At 45.6% G+C, this 16565-nt stretch overlaps 1 protein-coding gene across 1 annotated transcript in view; it reads right to left on the reverse strand.

Moving 5' to 3' along the window:
* Positions 1 to 16565, reverse strand: part of AMPD1 (adenosine monophosphate deaminase 1) — a 165580-nt gene that overhangs the window by 19934 nt on the left and 129081 nt on the right. Inside the window, exon 12 of the mRNA XM_040423928.1 lies at positions 3991 to 4111. Within this exon, the coding sequence (XP_040279862.1) occupies positions 3991 to 4111 (121 nt within the window). The remainder of the gene's footprint in view (positions 1 to 3990; positions 4112 to 16565) is intronic.

Below are 16565 nucleotides of genomic sequence, written 5' to 3' on the forward strand. Positions count from 1 at the left end.
AAATATTTCTCCCAGAAGGGCATCCCTGAACTATATGGCCACGTTCAGCGGCAAGTTAATATAATTCTCTGGCACACAGTGTCGGTGCCAAGATATATCTGACCACAGACACAGGGTCTAGTAAACACGGGCAGGGAAGGTGCATAACTTTTACTGCCCACTGGGTGAACCTTCTAACGGCTATCAAGAATGTAACCTGTGGCACCCGTGTGGATTTGGTGTTATCACCACAGATTGCATGCAGGCCAGTCTCTTCTTCTTCTCCTCCTACTCCATCCTCCGTCTCCTTCTCGGCTGACTCCTCCCTTTCCACTGCTACCGCCTCTTCCGCTGCACCTCCCAAGCTCCTCAGAACCTATTTGACGTGCCAGGTGAGACATTGCCATGCTGTGCTGTGGCTGTTGTGCCTGGAAGCCAAGAGCCACACCGGTCCTACACTGCTTTCAGCTCTGCAGTCACAGGCCAATCAGTGGCTAACCCCGCTCAATTTGACAGTTGGTAAAGTGGTGTGCGAAAACGGTGCCAATCTGCTGAGCGCACTGAAACAGGGCAAAATGACAGACGTGCCGTGCATGGCACACGTCCTGAACTTAGTCGTGCAGCGATTCGTTTCCAAATACCCCAGGGTCCAGGACGACTTGCGGCAGGCCAGGAAAATCTCTAGCCATTTTAGAAGATCTTACACGGCCATGGCTCGCCTTGCTGACATTCAGCGGCGACACCACTTGCCTGTCAGACATCTGATTTGTGACTGCCCGACGTGCTGGAACTCCACCTTTTATATGCTTGTATATTGCATTGATCAATTTGTCGAGGAGCAAGAGCTGGAAGATGAGGAAGTCACAATGCTGAATGAATTCCCAGGGGGGGGGCTACTCCATCTGAGACAAGTCAGCAGGAGTCTGAAGAGGAGTCAGAGGAGAATGGTGCCTGGGGGGAGGAGGAGGAGCAAGAAGAGCAGGCTTTAAACTTCTCGGGGATCCCTGGTGTTGTCCGTAGCTGAGGGGAGGAGACTGAGGACGACATTCTCCTGGGCGACGAGCAGGAGCTAGGGCGCTACACCGCTTCCAATTTAGTGCAAATGGGGGCCTTCATGCTCCAGTGTTTGAAGAGGGACCCCGTATAAAAACCATGAAGGTCAAGGACCTGTACTGGGTGGCAACGTATTTAGACCCACGGTACAAACACAAAATGGCAGACATGTTGCCAGCATTACAGAGTGCAGTCAGAATGCAGCATTTCCAGGCCTTGTTGCGAGAGATGCTGCATTCTGCTGTTGCAGGCACTGGCAGACAAATTTCCACCCACAGCGAAACAGTTGTGGGTACCAATCCTACCGCGCCTGAAAAAAGATGGCTGTTTGAAGATGTGTTGGTCACTTCGGATATGAGATCATTCTTGCAGCCAACCCATCGACAGCCGCCCTCCGGATCCAGTCTCAGGGAATGCCTAGACCGACAGGTGTCCGACTACATCGGGTTAACGGCCGATGTGGACACTCCGAGAAGGGAGGAACCCTTTGACTACTGGGTGTGCAGGCTTGCCCCTCATCGAGTGTCTTGCCCCTCATCGAGTGTCCTGTCCTAAAGGACGTTCAGCGCAGCAGGGGGGATCGTGACCGATAAGCGTACTCGCCTAGCTCACGACAGTGTGGACTACCTCACATTTAAAAAAATGAATGAAGCATGGATCTCGGAGGAATTCAACACCTGTGATGACCACGTGTAATTGAATTTCCTCATGCCAGCCCACACATATCCGCCACCACCCAGAACAAAGAATGGTCCTTGCCTTTTGTATATACAGTGGCATAAAAGGCCTTTTATGTCAAGTGAATGCCTAATTTTTGGGGCCTGTACTGGCCGATAGTTACATATTTATCCTGTGACTGCCTAATGTACCTCCAGCCACAGAATCCAATGTTCTTTGCTGTCAGATTAATGCCTATTGCTTAATTTTTGGGGCCTATACTGGCCGACAGTTACATATTTATCCTGTGACCGCCTAATGTACTTCCAGGCACAGAATCCAAAGTTCTTTGCTGTCAGATGAATGCCTATTGCCTAATTTTTGGGGCCTGTACTGGCCGACAGTTACATATTTATCCTGTGACCGCCTAATGTACCTCCAGCCACAGAATCCAATGTTCTTTGCTGTCAGATTAATGCCTATTGCTTAATTTTTGGTGCCTATACTGGCGGACAGTTACATATTTATCCTGAGACCGCCTAATGTACCTCCAGCCACAGAATCCAGTTCTTTGCTGTCAGGTGAATGCCTATTGCCTAATTTTTGGGGCCTGTACTGGCCAATAGTTACATTTTTTTTAGCTCTACTGTGTCCCCTTATACCCTGCATTGTGCCCTCTTACCACACCCTGTGCAGTGCCCCTAGTCATTCCCTGTACTGTGCCCTCTTATACCCTTTTATCTGGTCATGGTATGGCGGTGTTATCCGGTCACTGTACAGAGGTGTTATCCGGTCAATGTATGGCGGTGGTATTCAATAACTGTATGGCCATAACTGTATGCCTTTCCCTGCCCGCGCCATCCTTTTTTAGATATGGCATGAGTGGGAAAAATATGCAGATCGCTGTGCTAAAAACCTTTGCGCCACAATCTGTGTCAGAAATACGCCTAACATATAATTCCATATAATAAATGACCACCTAATTGTATTATTTTTCGTGGGTAGGGCTAATATCTTTATATTATATAGATTCTAGTGTAGTATACTGTGACCTGTATTTCCCAGTAAAAAATTATCCTTGGGAAACACAGTCCTCATCCCTGACCACCAGGACCAGGTAGCACTCTGTCAGTACATGGCGGCCTCCTCTCTCTGCCACGCTGCTCCGCTGTGTACTGGTGCTTATTCTGACACTAGGGCTGGGTTCACATCCTATTTTTGCCATCCATTTAATGCATACCAAAAATGCATTTGTTAAAAGATGCCTTAGACTGATGTCGTACAGTTGCGTCCATTCACCATACAGTTCCATGGTAGAAAAAAAAATTACGTTAACGTATGCATTTTTTTAGAGACTCTGCAGGATACAAAAACGTGGAGTGCTGCACATTTGTATACATCAAACCGAAATAACATTGTTCTAGGCTCCAGCAGGGCACATTTTTGAGAGTTTCCCTTTAAGATGCAGAAAAATGGCCCCTGATTAAAATACATATTTTTTGTGGGAATTTTTGCTATTGATCCCCCTCTGGTATATCACTGTCCATGTTGTGGGACTATTTGTGTACTTCTAGTGTTTGCTGGCTGCAAATATGAGCTGAAGGTTATTCAGGTTCACCAGCCATTAAAGTGAATGGGGCCCACCGCGAATGTGCGGTTCGCAAACATTTGATCCCAAACGCGTGTTCACGAATCGTCCTGGCCGATGTTCGTCCATCACTAGTCACCACTAGAGGGAGCTTATTAACAACTTTGAACTCAGTAAGAAATTAGTAAGCAGGGAGCTCACCTAGTGGCAGCTGTTCCAAAACCACCAGGTTAAACTCGCCAGGTAAAGTAAAGGCTGGGTACACAATGCATTTTAGCCCTTCGTAGTGCTTTCCGTCGGGAGTATATGTCTGAATATCTAAAAATGGTATTCAGATGTATACCGTGATAGATACATTCACTTTACTGGATGTAATGGAGTTCAGAGGATTCATCTTTGGACTCAGTTTCACCTGGAAAGCAGGTTAAAATGTATTAGAAAGATGAATCCTTTGAACTCCATTTGGCCCATTAAAGTGAGTGCACCCATCACGGTATACATTTGACTACCATTTTCAGATATTCAGAAATATCCCTCAACGGTAAGCCCCACAGAGGGTGAAAACACTATGTGAGCCAAATCTGAAAGGACCAAAGATGTCCTAGTGACTGCATGTCATTATACTTTTTACCATATATAAAAGACAAGTATTGTACATAAGGTGCATTCTTTACTCAGAGCACCAATTGGAAATTTCATATTTACACATTTACCTTTTTCAAGTTCAATCCATGAGAGATATTGTCTGCTGTCATGAATGCTGCAAGTAGATGAGTGATAGCGCCAGCCTCTCCGCAGTGAGGGCGGAATAGGAAAGTGTTCATTCCTCTCTCCCTGGAATGATACAGACCTTCTCATGATCAAGATAAGTCATAAACATTTCTGGTGATGTCCAAATTATGGGACCATTATGAGACCCATAGCCATTATTGAAATTCACCAAAAACAGACTGCCTGCTGACAGTTTCCATTGTACAAATTTTCTTCCATCACTGCTCAATACACCCTCAATGCATTGTCTACCCAGCTGTATGCTAGTAGGATGATAATGATGATTTTCATAAAATTGGGTCATTTGGCTTATCTTTTGCCTAGGATCTGCTAGAATTCCATCTTGGTAGATAAATAGTATTCTCAACCTCCTGACGACTATGTAGATTTTTGATCATCCTGTATAATATATGTTCCTGACGTAGTACAGATTTATGTTAATCCCTGGGTTTACAAGCCAATTGTCATCTAGATGAGGCCCTATTACTTAAACACATCCAGGCTGTATTTCATACACCCCACAGTAATTCTTAGTTTACAGGAGAATGAATCCCCCGAATCATCTCATTTACAAGTCTATTATATATAGTGGCATTTGAGCTATTGACAACTACTTCAACACAATGGTAGAGGAATAATGATGTCAAGCCAAATCCAGCTAAGTCTACTATTATTGCTACATAGTCATTTTCCCATAGGGTGGATAAAGAATGTGTAGAAACAGTTGGCAAGCATCAAAGCACGTTCTTGCTTAAAGGGATTTTGGGCTCACAAAATATAGTGGTAACTAATGTGGGTCAGAAGATAGGAGGGTCTGGATAAAACGTCTGCTGATTACCTGTGTATATTACACAATTAGTGAAGAGACTTGGCTGACTTCTAAAGTGTTCAGCTATAGCCAAAAACATAGTAGCTGTGGTAGAATACACTGTGCAGCCAATAGAATGGAGACTTAAATATAATGCAGATTATTTTTCGCTTTTTTATTATGTTTTTTTTTTTACATTTAGTCTAATAATGTGTCCAAAGTTAAAGGCTATGTACACCTTCAGAGGCAATTTTCTAAATGATTGCATGATACCCATTTTTTGTTAAAAATAATTTTTTCAATTGTTCTTTATTTAAAAAAATGTTAAGTTGTTCTGTCACAAAGGCTTAACTGTTTTTTAGCTGTGTGACTGGTACTTTCACTTTCACTTTGTGCTGGTCATCTAATAAACCTTATCTCTAGGTCATAAACACTTATTTTAGCCACATTCTTATCAGTAAGATAAGAACTGAGCTATAATGAGTGTTTAGGAGGTCAGAGAGCAGTGGTAAGGAGTCTGTCTGCTCCTGGTCTGAAGAAAAAGACAGAAAATCCAAAGGGTGCTAGTAGAGCTTCTCAGCTCTGTACAGAAAAAAAGGATGCCATATTTTTAATAAAGACCGATTGGAAAAAAAAATATTGGGCTCTTTTTTTAAAAACTGTTCCATGTAAAATGCCCTCAAAAGAAAAGGGGGCACTGCCTCCGACTGGAGAAGAAAAAGTTCAGCCTCCAGAATCATCAAAGCTTCTTTACTGTAAGAACTGTGAATTTGTGGAATTGACTTCCTCAGGACGTGGTCACAATACGAACAGTGGACAGTTTTAAAAAGGGTTTAGATGAATTCTTAAAAGTAAATTACATTACTGCTTATGGAAACGTGAAGAAATCTGAGTCTCACTTCCTTCTGGGATTCGCATCCCCACTTATCCCTTGGTTGAACTTGATGGACTTATGTATTTTTTCAACCGTATCAACTATGTAACTATTTAAAAATAAATGTGTACTTTGATATGTATTGTTTTTTAATAGATGCTTCTGTATGCTATGTTAACTATGCTATCACATACAGTAGTAAAGAAAAAAAGATATGCCAATATATTGCTGCCCCATGGGAGCCAAAAGGTCACTCTTTTGGAATTTGTTGGAAGAATTGGACCCTATGGATACATATGAGTATGTGCTTGGAAAATTCCCAGTGCCTACACCAAATAGATGTGTAGTGTAAACATGGCCTTAAAGGGATTGGACACTTTTTAGTGGATTTTTGGCAAAGCCCCTCATGGCCAGACCTGCAAAAGGGAAGCATACTTACCTGCTCCCAGCTGCTGGGTCCCAGTTATTTCACTCCCCATCCTCGGCTGCCTTGTTCTGGTCCCCACTGTCAATATCCACTTTGACGCCACTGCAGCCAGTCACTGGCCGCAGCAGTGACCTGCTTCCCTTGCATCAGGTAAATTTGTCATGTGACACAAGGGAGACTAGTCACCCCTTTGTCCAACTGCAGTGGTGTCAAAGCAGATGAGATTGTCCAACTGCAGTGGTGAGCAAAGCAAGGGAGCTAAGGGCGAGGAGCAAAGAAGCTGCAATCCAGCGGTGGAGAACAGGCAAATATGCTTCCCCTTTGCAGTTTGCCAAAAACCTACCAAATGGTGGTCAACCCTTTTTATGTTACCTACCCCATTGTGCTTTGAGGTTTTTCTGTATCCTAACAAACAGTACCGTTAATGCTTAACAACTCCTTAGACAGTTGTACAGAAGTCTTGATTTCTCTGCATATAGCATACGATACACACTGAGGGTGAGATACTACAGCTGCATCCCCCTCCTCCCTGTCTAGTATTTACACTAGATAAATGTATTGGAGACTGAAGACAGTTTAAAAGAGCATTCAGGCAGGAAGGGAAAGGACCACAGCAAACCAATCCAGGAATGGATTGGTTTGCTGTGGTCAGGTTTGGACTAAGGCCCCTTTCACACGAGCGAGTTTTCTGCGCGGGTGCAATGCGTGACATAAACACATAGCACCCGCACTGAATCCTGACCCATTCATTTCAATGGGGCTGTGTACATGAGCGTTGTTTTTCACGCATCAGTTCTGCGTTGCGTGAAAATCACAGCATGTTCTATATTCAGCGTTTTTCACGCAGCCCTGGCTCCATAGAAATGAATGGGGCTGCGTGAATAACGCATTGCATCCGGAAGCAAGTGCAGATGCAATGCCTTTTTCACTGATGGTCGCTAAGAGATGTTGTTTGTAAATCTTCAGTTTTTTATCACGCGCGTGAAAAACGCATCAAAACGCATTGCACCCGCGCGGAAAAAAATGAACAACTTAACACAATCGCAGACAAAACTGACTAAACTTGCTTGCAAAATGGTGCGCGTTTCACTGAACGCATCCTGAACGCACCCGGACCTAATCCGTATTGTTCGTGTGAAAGAGGCCTAAGGCCGAGTTCACACGAACGTGTGTGACCCGTGCCCATGCTGCGGCCCGCAAATTGCGGGCCGCAATGCACGATCGGCGGCCGTAGGTCAGCCGCATCGGATCACTGACCCATTCACTTTAATGGGTCCGCGATCCGCCCGTTCCGCAAAAAGATATGACATGTTCTATCTTTTTGCGGAACGGAAGTACGGGACACAACCCCACGGAAGCACTCCGGAGTGCTTCCGAGGGGTCCCGTTCCTTGCGGCCGTTCTGCAATTCCGGATTTGCGGACCCATTGAAGTGAATGGGTCCGCATCCGTGATGCGGAATGCACACGGAACTGTGGCCGTGTATTGCGGCCTGCAATACGGCCACGGATCACACACGTTCGTGTGAAAGAGGCCTAAGGTGCATAATGCCATACTGATGGTTTAGAGGCCCTAAACCAGGTGACAGGTTCCCTTTAATCACAACTGAGGGTTCATGGTGGTTTCCACTTGCTTCTGCACTAATGCCAGGATTCATCGCAAACTGGCGGAGCGCTAAGACTTGAAGCACAGTCGCACCCTAACTTATTTATACATAGACGCAGATAACACAGTGTGCATTTAGCATTAGGGTGGAATGAATTTCAGTGCACATTTATATATTTGTGGGCTACAGCTAAACAAACAAATATTTCAGACTGAAGTCGCCTATTTTCGTCACAGTTCATGGTACCATTTCATGAATATCAAACTGGTGGGCGTCCAACAGCAGGCACTACCACTGATCAGCTGGTGCTGGAAACTATACAGTGGATGGAGCGAGAAGCAGAATGGCAGCTGATCTGCAGTACGTCTGCACCAGAAACTACACAGAAGTGCCTTCAGTTCACTATGTAGTTCCAGTGGCAGCAGCTTCCCAAAACAGCTGACCACTGGGGGTTTCGGGTGTTGGACACCCACTGATCTGATAATGATGATGATCTATCTTGAGGATAGGCCATCAATACCTAAGTACCAGAAAACCCCTTTAATGCAGGGATATACTGTATATAAAGAGTGTGTATAAATATCCCAAGCATATGAAGAATGGCAGCAGAAGAAATTCTAGTGCATCATTGTGGTACTGAGAAATTATTTAGAAAGCCTTTTGAATTCAACACTTACAATACAACAATAACCCATGATAACCTTAAAATATACAGTATGTGTATGTAATAAATTGATATGTATCTATATGGATTCTATATAGCATGTCATCATTAAAGTAGCACTTCAAAACAATGGTAGTAAGATAAAGGGCCCAAATATATTTTCACTTGGCCAATACATAAATATATAATTTATACATATGTCTGATTTAGGCTACATGCACACGACCGTATGTGTTTTGCGGTCCGCACTCCTACAAGCACATGGTGTGCTGTCCGCGATTTTTGCGGACCCATTGAAAACGGAGCGGACACGGAAAAAACAAACATGTTCGTGTGCATGTAGCCTGTGCACACGACAGTTGTGTGTTTTGCGGACCACAAATTGCGGATCCGCAAAACACGGATGGCGTCCGTGTGCGTTCCGCAATTTTCAGAACGGCGCGGACAGCCATTAATATAACTGCCTATTCTTGTCCGCAAGACCACGGAATGGAGCAACACATGCGGACAGCATACGGAGTGCTGTCCGCATCTTTTGCGGCCCCATTGAAGTTAACGGGTCTGCATCCAAGCCGCAAATACTGCGGCTCGGATGCGGACCAAAACAACGGTCATGTGCATGAGGCCTAAGAAGTATATATTTTTTTACTTTTTCATCTATCTTACATTCTGCACAAACAAAATTGTGTGTTAATGAAAAGTGACACCAACTGGAAGATCATGGGATTGCTAGTATTATGTGCTGGATGCAGAGCAATTGCAAATGAAAGTAACACAGTCATTAACCATTTACCATCTGCCCCATGTAATTGAACTTGCTGATGACCTGGTCACTGTTCCAATAGCATACAATACCCTGTGCTGTGACATGAGAAGGAAATAATCAGTCCATGGCTGTGAACATCCCACTTACAGTTCTCATCTCGACTGATCTGTTTCCTATCTGCATATACCTGTATGTACAGATGACTGAAGTTATGCAAAATTTGGCTACTTCACCGAATTTCATAAAGAAATTTTATTTGTGATGAATTACTTTGTCATGAAGCTCATTCCTTTGTATGTAACAGGCGTGATGACTTGGGATGGCGATCGCGCCCCCCGTCATTGAACCCCTCAGATGCCATGTTTATCGCTGACTGCAGCATCTGAGGCTAAAAATTGGTTTTTCAGGGGTTAATTAGGGTAAGCTCATTCCTTTTTATGTAGCGGGCGTGATGACGGGGAATGGCGATCTCACCCCTCTTCCACCGTCATTGAACCACTCAAAAGCCTCGTTCTTCGCTGACTGCAGCATCTGAGGCTACAATTTGGGCCTTTCAGGGGTTAATCAGGGTAAAAAATAAATACTGACCTTATCCATTTGCTCGCGTAGAGGCCGTCGCGGCCATCTTGATTGAAGACATGATGACTTCATTACGATGGCAGGGTGCAGTGACGTCATCACTGATGACATCACCGCACCAGTCCAGCGCAATGACGTGGTGAGGTCATATGTCACCCCACACAAGATTTTGCGCGGTTTCTGCAATCAAAATGGCTGCGATGGCCTCTTCACGCACAAATGCATGAGGTGAGTATGGGCTTGCAGCAAATCAATTTTTTCCTGAAATTCGGATCTAAGTCGATTTGTTTGGGTTCGATTCGCTCAACACTACCTGTATGCAATGAATAATATTTGGGTGAGCTTACAGTAGAGAAGAATTTGGTTGTAATTGTTAACAATACACTTAATTATAGGATGCAACGTCAGTTTGCTGCCTCTAACGCCATCAAGATATTGGGAAGTATTATTTTACCCCTTTACAAAACACTTGTGTGACCAAATTGTGAGTATGCAGTCCAGTTTTGGATACCAGTCCCAAAAAAACTGATGGCTCAAAGTGTAAATAGATTTAAGTAATTCTAATTCTGGATCAACTAAGGTTTGTAAATATAAAGTGAATGATGTAACAGATCAAATGTTCCATTATCGAATTTACTGTTATCAATGATCTGAATATGGGCGCAAGCAGAGAACACACAGATCATGTGTGTTTCTACCCTGAGCAGAAAATAAAAAGTAAAGACGAAATGAAAAATGTAAAAATCAATAGCCTTATCCCAAAAATGGGGCTTAAAGAAACACAGTTTGCATGGGCATCAGAGTGATTGTTTGAGTTATGAAAAAAGGTCCCCAAAGACAGGAACAGTCATAAACTAACTAATTGAACCAAATATCAGAGATGCTCACCAGTATAATACACTGGAGCACAGCCCACCAACTACCAATTAGTGAATATAACATATAAAGCAAAAAGAAAATGTCCGTTCCTACTAATAGTAACGGCCTGTAAAAGATTGAAGGTGTACACTAATATTTAAGGATAATCTACACGAGTGCATCTAAGTTGGTTTCGCCATCCACGCTCTACAACAACGCATGCGTGAGAAAGCTATTCAAGCCGGCATACAGCAGAGCGGGCAGCTGACTGAGATATAGAAGGAGGATCAGCGCTGCAGGATGTGTGAGTAAAAACCTGAACCACTACCAACATAAGCAAATATACCAAGTCAATATATTAAGACAATGTATAAAGAAGTCACCTTACTGGGCACAGTACATTAGACAACGGGACATTCTAAGAAGAGCCCATAGCAAAGCAAGTCTCCAATAGTACTACAAGTCCCAGTTCAAGCGTGGGAGCACTAGTACATTGAATATTAATCAGATCTTAAGTGGATGTTATGTTTTATTATAAATAAGGCACAATCAAAGTATATACTGTGTACACCTATGCAAGGAACTATAAGCATCACAAAGCACTCATGTGCTGTATACTGCTGAGCCCAGTGATTGGCTGCACTGGTGTGTGAGGTATACGGGCGCATCAATGCTGCAGCCAAGATGATGACATAATGGCTGCAGCGACAGTGAGGATCAAAGCAGTGGTGTTGAAGGTGGCAGAGAGGTGAAATTGTAAATGTATGTTCTTTTATTGTTTTATGTCAATTCTTGTCTTTTTGTTTATAAATACAAACATAGAAACATAGAATGTGTCGGCAGATAAGAACCATTTGACCCATCTAGTCTGCCCAATATACTGAATACTATAAATAGCCCCCGGCCCTCTCTTATATGAAGGATGGCCTTATGCCTATCCCATGCATGCTTAAACTCCTTCACTGTATTTGCAGCTACCACTTCTGCAGGAAGGCTATTCCATGCATCCACTACTCTCTCAGTAAAGTAATACTTCCTGATATTACTTTTAAACCTTTGCCCCTCTAATTTAAAACTATGTCCTCTTGTAGCAGTTTTTCTTCATTTAAATATTCTCTCCTCTTTTACCTTGTTGATTCCCTTTATCTATTTAAAAGTTTCTATCATATCCCCTCTGTCTCGTCTTTCTTCCAAGCTATACATGTTAAGGTCCTTTAATCTTTCCTGGTAAGTTTTGTCCTGCAATCCATGTACCAGTTTAGTAGTTCTTCTCTGAACTCTCTCCAAAGTATCAATATCCTTCTGGAGATATGGTCTCCAGTACTGAGCACAATACTCCAAATGAGGTCTCACTAGTGCTCTGTAGAGCGGCATGAGAACCTCCCTCTTTCTACTGGTAATTCCTCTCCCTATACACCCAAGCATTCTGCTAGCATTTCCTGCTGCTCTGTGACATTATCTGCCTACCTTTAAGTCTTCTGAAATCATGACTAGGGATTAGCGAACTCGAACTGTATAGTTCGGGTTCGTACCGAATTTTGGGGTGCTCGTGACACGGACCCGAACATTTTCGTAAAAGTCCGGGTACGGGTTCGGTGTTCGGCGCTTTCTTGTCGCTTTTTGAAAGGCTGCAAAGCAGCCAATTAACAAGCGTCATACTACTTGCCCCAAGAGGCCATCACAGCCATGCCTACTATTGGCATGGCTGTGATTGGCCAGTGCGGCATGTGACCCAGCCTCTATTTAAGCTGGAGTCACGTAGCGGCGCACGTTACTCTGCTCTGATCAGTGTAGGGATAGGATGCAGCTGCTGCTGTTAGGGCGAGATTAGGCAGTGATTTAGTCTTCAAAAACAATTACTGAAGTGATCGATGTACAGCTGTGTATCATTCAACCTCAGCTATTTAATTGCTCACTGTTTTAAGGCTGCCCAGAGCGTTTTTCTGTCACTTTTTTCTGGGGTGATCGGCGGCCATTTTGTCTTGTGGTGCGCCAGCACAAGCTGCCACCAAGTACATTTAACCATCAATAGTGTGTTGTTGTTTTTTTGCTATATCCTACATCAGGGGCTTGGCTGTGCTTGCTATTTTATTGAGGGGTGAAATACAATTGCCAAAATAGCAGTACCCTAAATCTGGTGTTTCAGCTGTGGCTAGCCAATTGTAATACTGTCTGCTGTCTGGCAAAGGATATATTTTTTTCTGGGTTGAAATACAATTCCCAACTTAGCAATTCCCTAAATCAGTGGTTTCTGCTGTATCAGGCCAAGTTTAAATCTATCCATAAAAGGGTATATTAGATTGAAGGTGCGGATAGGGTCATTCTCAATAACTTCAAACGCTACCGTGCATCTCCAAGTCTAATTCTGTCCGTAAACGTATACCTGTCATCCAGCGCCTAAATAATAGGCCTACAATTTATATTCAGCTAAATCTGTGTTTACTGCTGTGGCTGGTAAAGTTATTTAGTGTCCGTCAAAGCACAGTTTTTGTTCTGGGTTGAAATACAATTCCCAATTTAGCAATTCCCTAAATCAGTGGTTTCTGCTGTATCAGGCCAAGTTTAAATCTATCCATAAAAGGGTATATTAGATTGAAGGTGCGGATAGGGTCATTCTCAATAACTTCAAACGCTACCGTGCATCTCCAAGTCTAATTCTGTCCGTAAACGTATACCTGTCATCCAGCGCCTAAATAATAGGCCTACAATTTATATTTAGCTAAATCTGTGGTTACTGCTGTGCCTGTATTAGTGTAATACGGTACCTAAGTAGATAGCCAGATAGTGTTAGGTGCCTGTAAAAAAAGGCCTGGATTTGAATTCAATACATTGGGCCAAATAATTTTTTTCTTATTGTGGTGAACGGTAACAATGAGGAAAACATCTAGTAAGGGACGCGGACATGGTCGTGGTGGTGTTAGTGGGCCCTCTGGTGCTGGGAGAGGACGTGGCCATTCTGCACGTCCTAGTGTACCAACTACCTCAGGTCCCAGTAGACGCCAGAATTTACAACGATATTTGGTGGGGCCCAATGCCGTTCTAAGGATGGTAAGGCCTGAGCAGGTACAGGCATTAGTCAATTGGGTGGCCGACAGTGGATCCAGCACGTTCACATTATCTCCCACCCAGTCTTCTGCAGAAAGCGCACAGATGGCGCCTGAAAACCAAGCCCATCAGTCTGTCACATCACCCCCATGCATATCAGGGAAACTGTCTGAGCCTCAAGTTATGCAGCAGTCTCTTATGCTGTTTGAAGACTCTGCTGGCAGGCTTTCCCAAGGGCATCCACCTAGCCCTTCCCCAGCGGTTGAAGACATAAAATGCACTGACGCACAACCACTTATGTTTCCTGATTATAAGGACATGGGAATACCACCTCAGCACGTCTCTGATGATGAAACACGGTGCCAACTGCTGCGTCTTTCTGCAGTGTGCAGACTGAACAGGAGGTCAGGGAGGAAGACGATGCAGGAGACGATGAGGTCCTAGACCCCACATGGAATGAAGGTCGTGCCACTGACTTTCAGAGTTCGGAGGAAGAGGCAGTGGTGAGACCGAGCCAACAGCCAACGCTGTTGGCTCGGTCTCACCACTGCCTCTTCCTCCGAACTCTGAAAGTCAGTGGCACGACCTTCATTCCATGTGGGGTCTAGGACCTCATCGTCTCCTGCATCGTCTTCCTCCCTGACCTCCTGTTCAGTGGGCAAAAGCAGAACACCAAGAGAGTCCGCCTGCTACTGGCCACCGCCATCTGGGACCGAGCACCCCAAAGGCAGCTTCAAGGAGTTCCCTGGCGTGGCAGTTCTTCAAACAATGTGCTGACGACAAGACCCGAGTGGTTTGCACGCTGTGCCATCAGAGCCTGAAGTGAGGCATTAACGTTCTGAACCTTAGCACAACCTGCATGACCAGGCACCTGCATGCAAAGCATGAACTGCAGTGGAGTAAACACCTTAAAAACAAGGAACTCACTCAGGCTCCCCCTGCTACCTCTTCTGCTGCTGCCTCGGCCTCTTCCTCTGCCTCTGGAGGAACGTTGGCACCTGCCGCTTAGCAAACAGAGGATGTACCACCAACACCACCAACACCACCACCTCCGTCACCAAGCATCTAAACCATGTCACACGGCAGCGTTCAGCTCTCCATCTCACAAACATTTGAGAGAAAGCGTAAATTCCCACCTAGCCACCCTCGATCCCTGGCCCTGAATGCCAGCATTTCTAAACTACTGGCCTATGAAATGCTGTCATTCAGGCTGGTGGACACAGACAGCTTCAAACAGCTCATGTCGCTTGCTGTCCCACAGTATGTTGTTCCCAGCCGCCACTACTTCTCCAAGAGAGCCGTGCCTTCCCTGCACAACCAAGTATCCGATAAAATCAAGTGTGCACTGCGGAACGCCATCTGTGGCAAGGTCCACCTAACCACAGATACGTGGACCAGTAAGCACGGCCAGGGACGCTATATCTCCCTAACTGCACACTGGGTAAATGTAGTGGCAGCTGGGCCCCTTCTTCCACCTGCTCATCCAGTCAGCCACACACCTTCACCACCAACTTCAGCACAGCCCGGGGTAAACGTCAGCAGGCCATTCTGAAACTCATATGTTTGGGGGACAGTCCCCACACCGTGCAGGAGTTGTGGCGGGGTATTGAACAACAGACCGATGAGTGGTTGCTGCCGGTGAGCCTCAAGCCCGGCCTGGTGGTGTGCGATAATGGGCGAAATCTCGTCGCAGATCTGGGACTAGCCGGTTTGACGCACATCCTTTGCCTGGCGCATGTGCTGAATTTGGTGGTGCAGAAGTTCATTCACAACTACCCCGACATGTCAGAGCTGCTGCATAAAGTACGGTCCGTCTGTGCGCGCTTCCGGCGTTCACATCCTGCCGCTGCTCGCCTGTCTGCGCTACAGCGTAACTTCGGCCTTCCCGCTCACCGCCTCATATGCGACGTGCCCACCAGGTGGAACTCCACCTTGCACATGCTGGACAGACTGTGTGAGCAGCAGCAGGCCATAGTGGAGTTTCAGCTGCAGCACGCACGGGTCAGTCGCACTGCGGAACAGCACCACTTCACCACCAATGACTGGGCCTCCATGCGAGACCTGTGTGCCCTGTTGCGCTGTTTCGAGTACTCCAGCAACATGGCCAGTGGCGATGACGCCGTTATCAGCGTTACAATACCACTTCTATGTCTCCTTGAGAAAACACTTAGGGCGATGATGGAAGAGGAGGTGGCCCAGGAGGAGGAGGAAGAGGGGTCATTTTTAGCACTTTCAGGCCAGTCTCTTCGAAGTGACTCAGAGGGAGGTTTTTTGCAACAGCAGAGGCAAGGTACAAATGTGGCCAGACAGGGCTCACTACTGGAGGACGAGGAGGACGAGGAGGAGGAGGAGGATGAAGCATGTTCACAGCGGGGTGGCACCCAACGCAGCTCGGGCCCATCACTGGTGTGTGGCTGGAGGGAAACGCAGGACGATGACGATACGCCTCCCACAGAGGACAGCTTGTCCTTACCTCTGGGCAGCCTGGCACACATGAGCGACTACATGCTGCAGTGCCTGCGCAACGACAGCATAGTTGCCCACATTTTAACGTGTGCGGACTACTGGGTTGCCACCCTGCTGGATCCCCGGTACAAAGACAATGTGCTCACCTTACTTCCTGCACTGGAGCGTGATAGGAAGATGCGCGAGTACAACCGCACGTTGGTAGACGCGCTACTGAGAGCATTCCCAAATGTCACAGGGGAACAAGTGGAAGCCCAAGGCGAAGGCAGAGGAGGAGCAAGAGGTCGCCAACGCAGCTGTGTCACGGCCAGCTCCTCTGAGGGCAGGGTTAGCATGGCAGAGATGTGGAAAAGTTTTGTCACCACGCCACAGCTAACTGCACCACCACCTGATACGGAACGTGTTAGCAGGAGGCAGCATTTCAC

The sequence above is a fragment of the Bufo bufo genome, chromosome 3, assembly GCF_905171765.1.
Source record: "Bufo bufo chromosome 3, aBufBuf1.1, whole genome shotgun sequence".
NCBI lineage: Eukaryota > Metazoa > Chordata > Amphibia > Anura > Bufonidae > Bufo > Bufo bufo.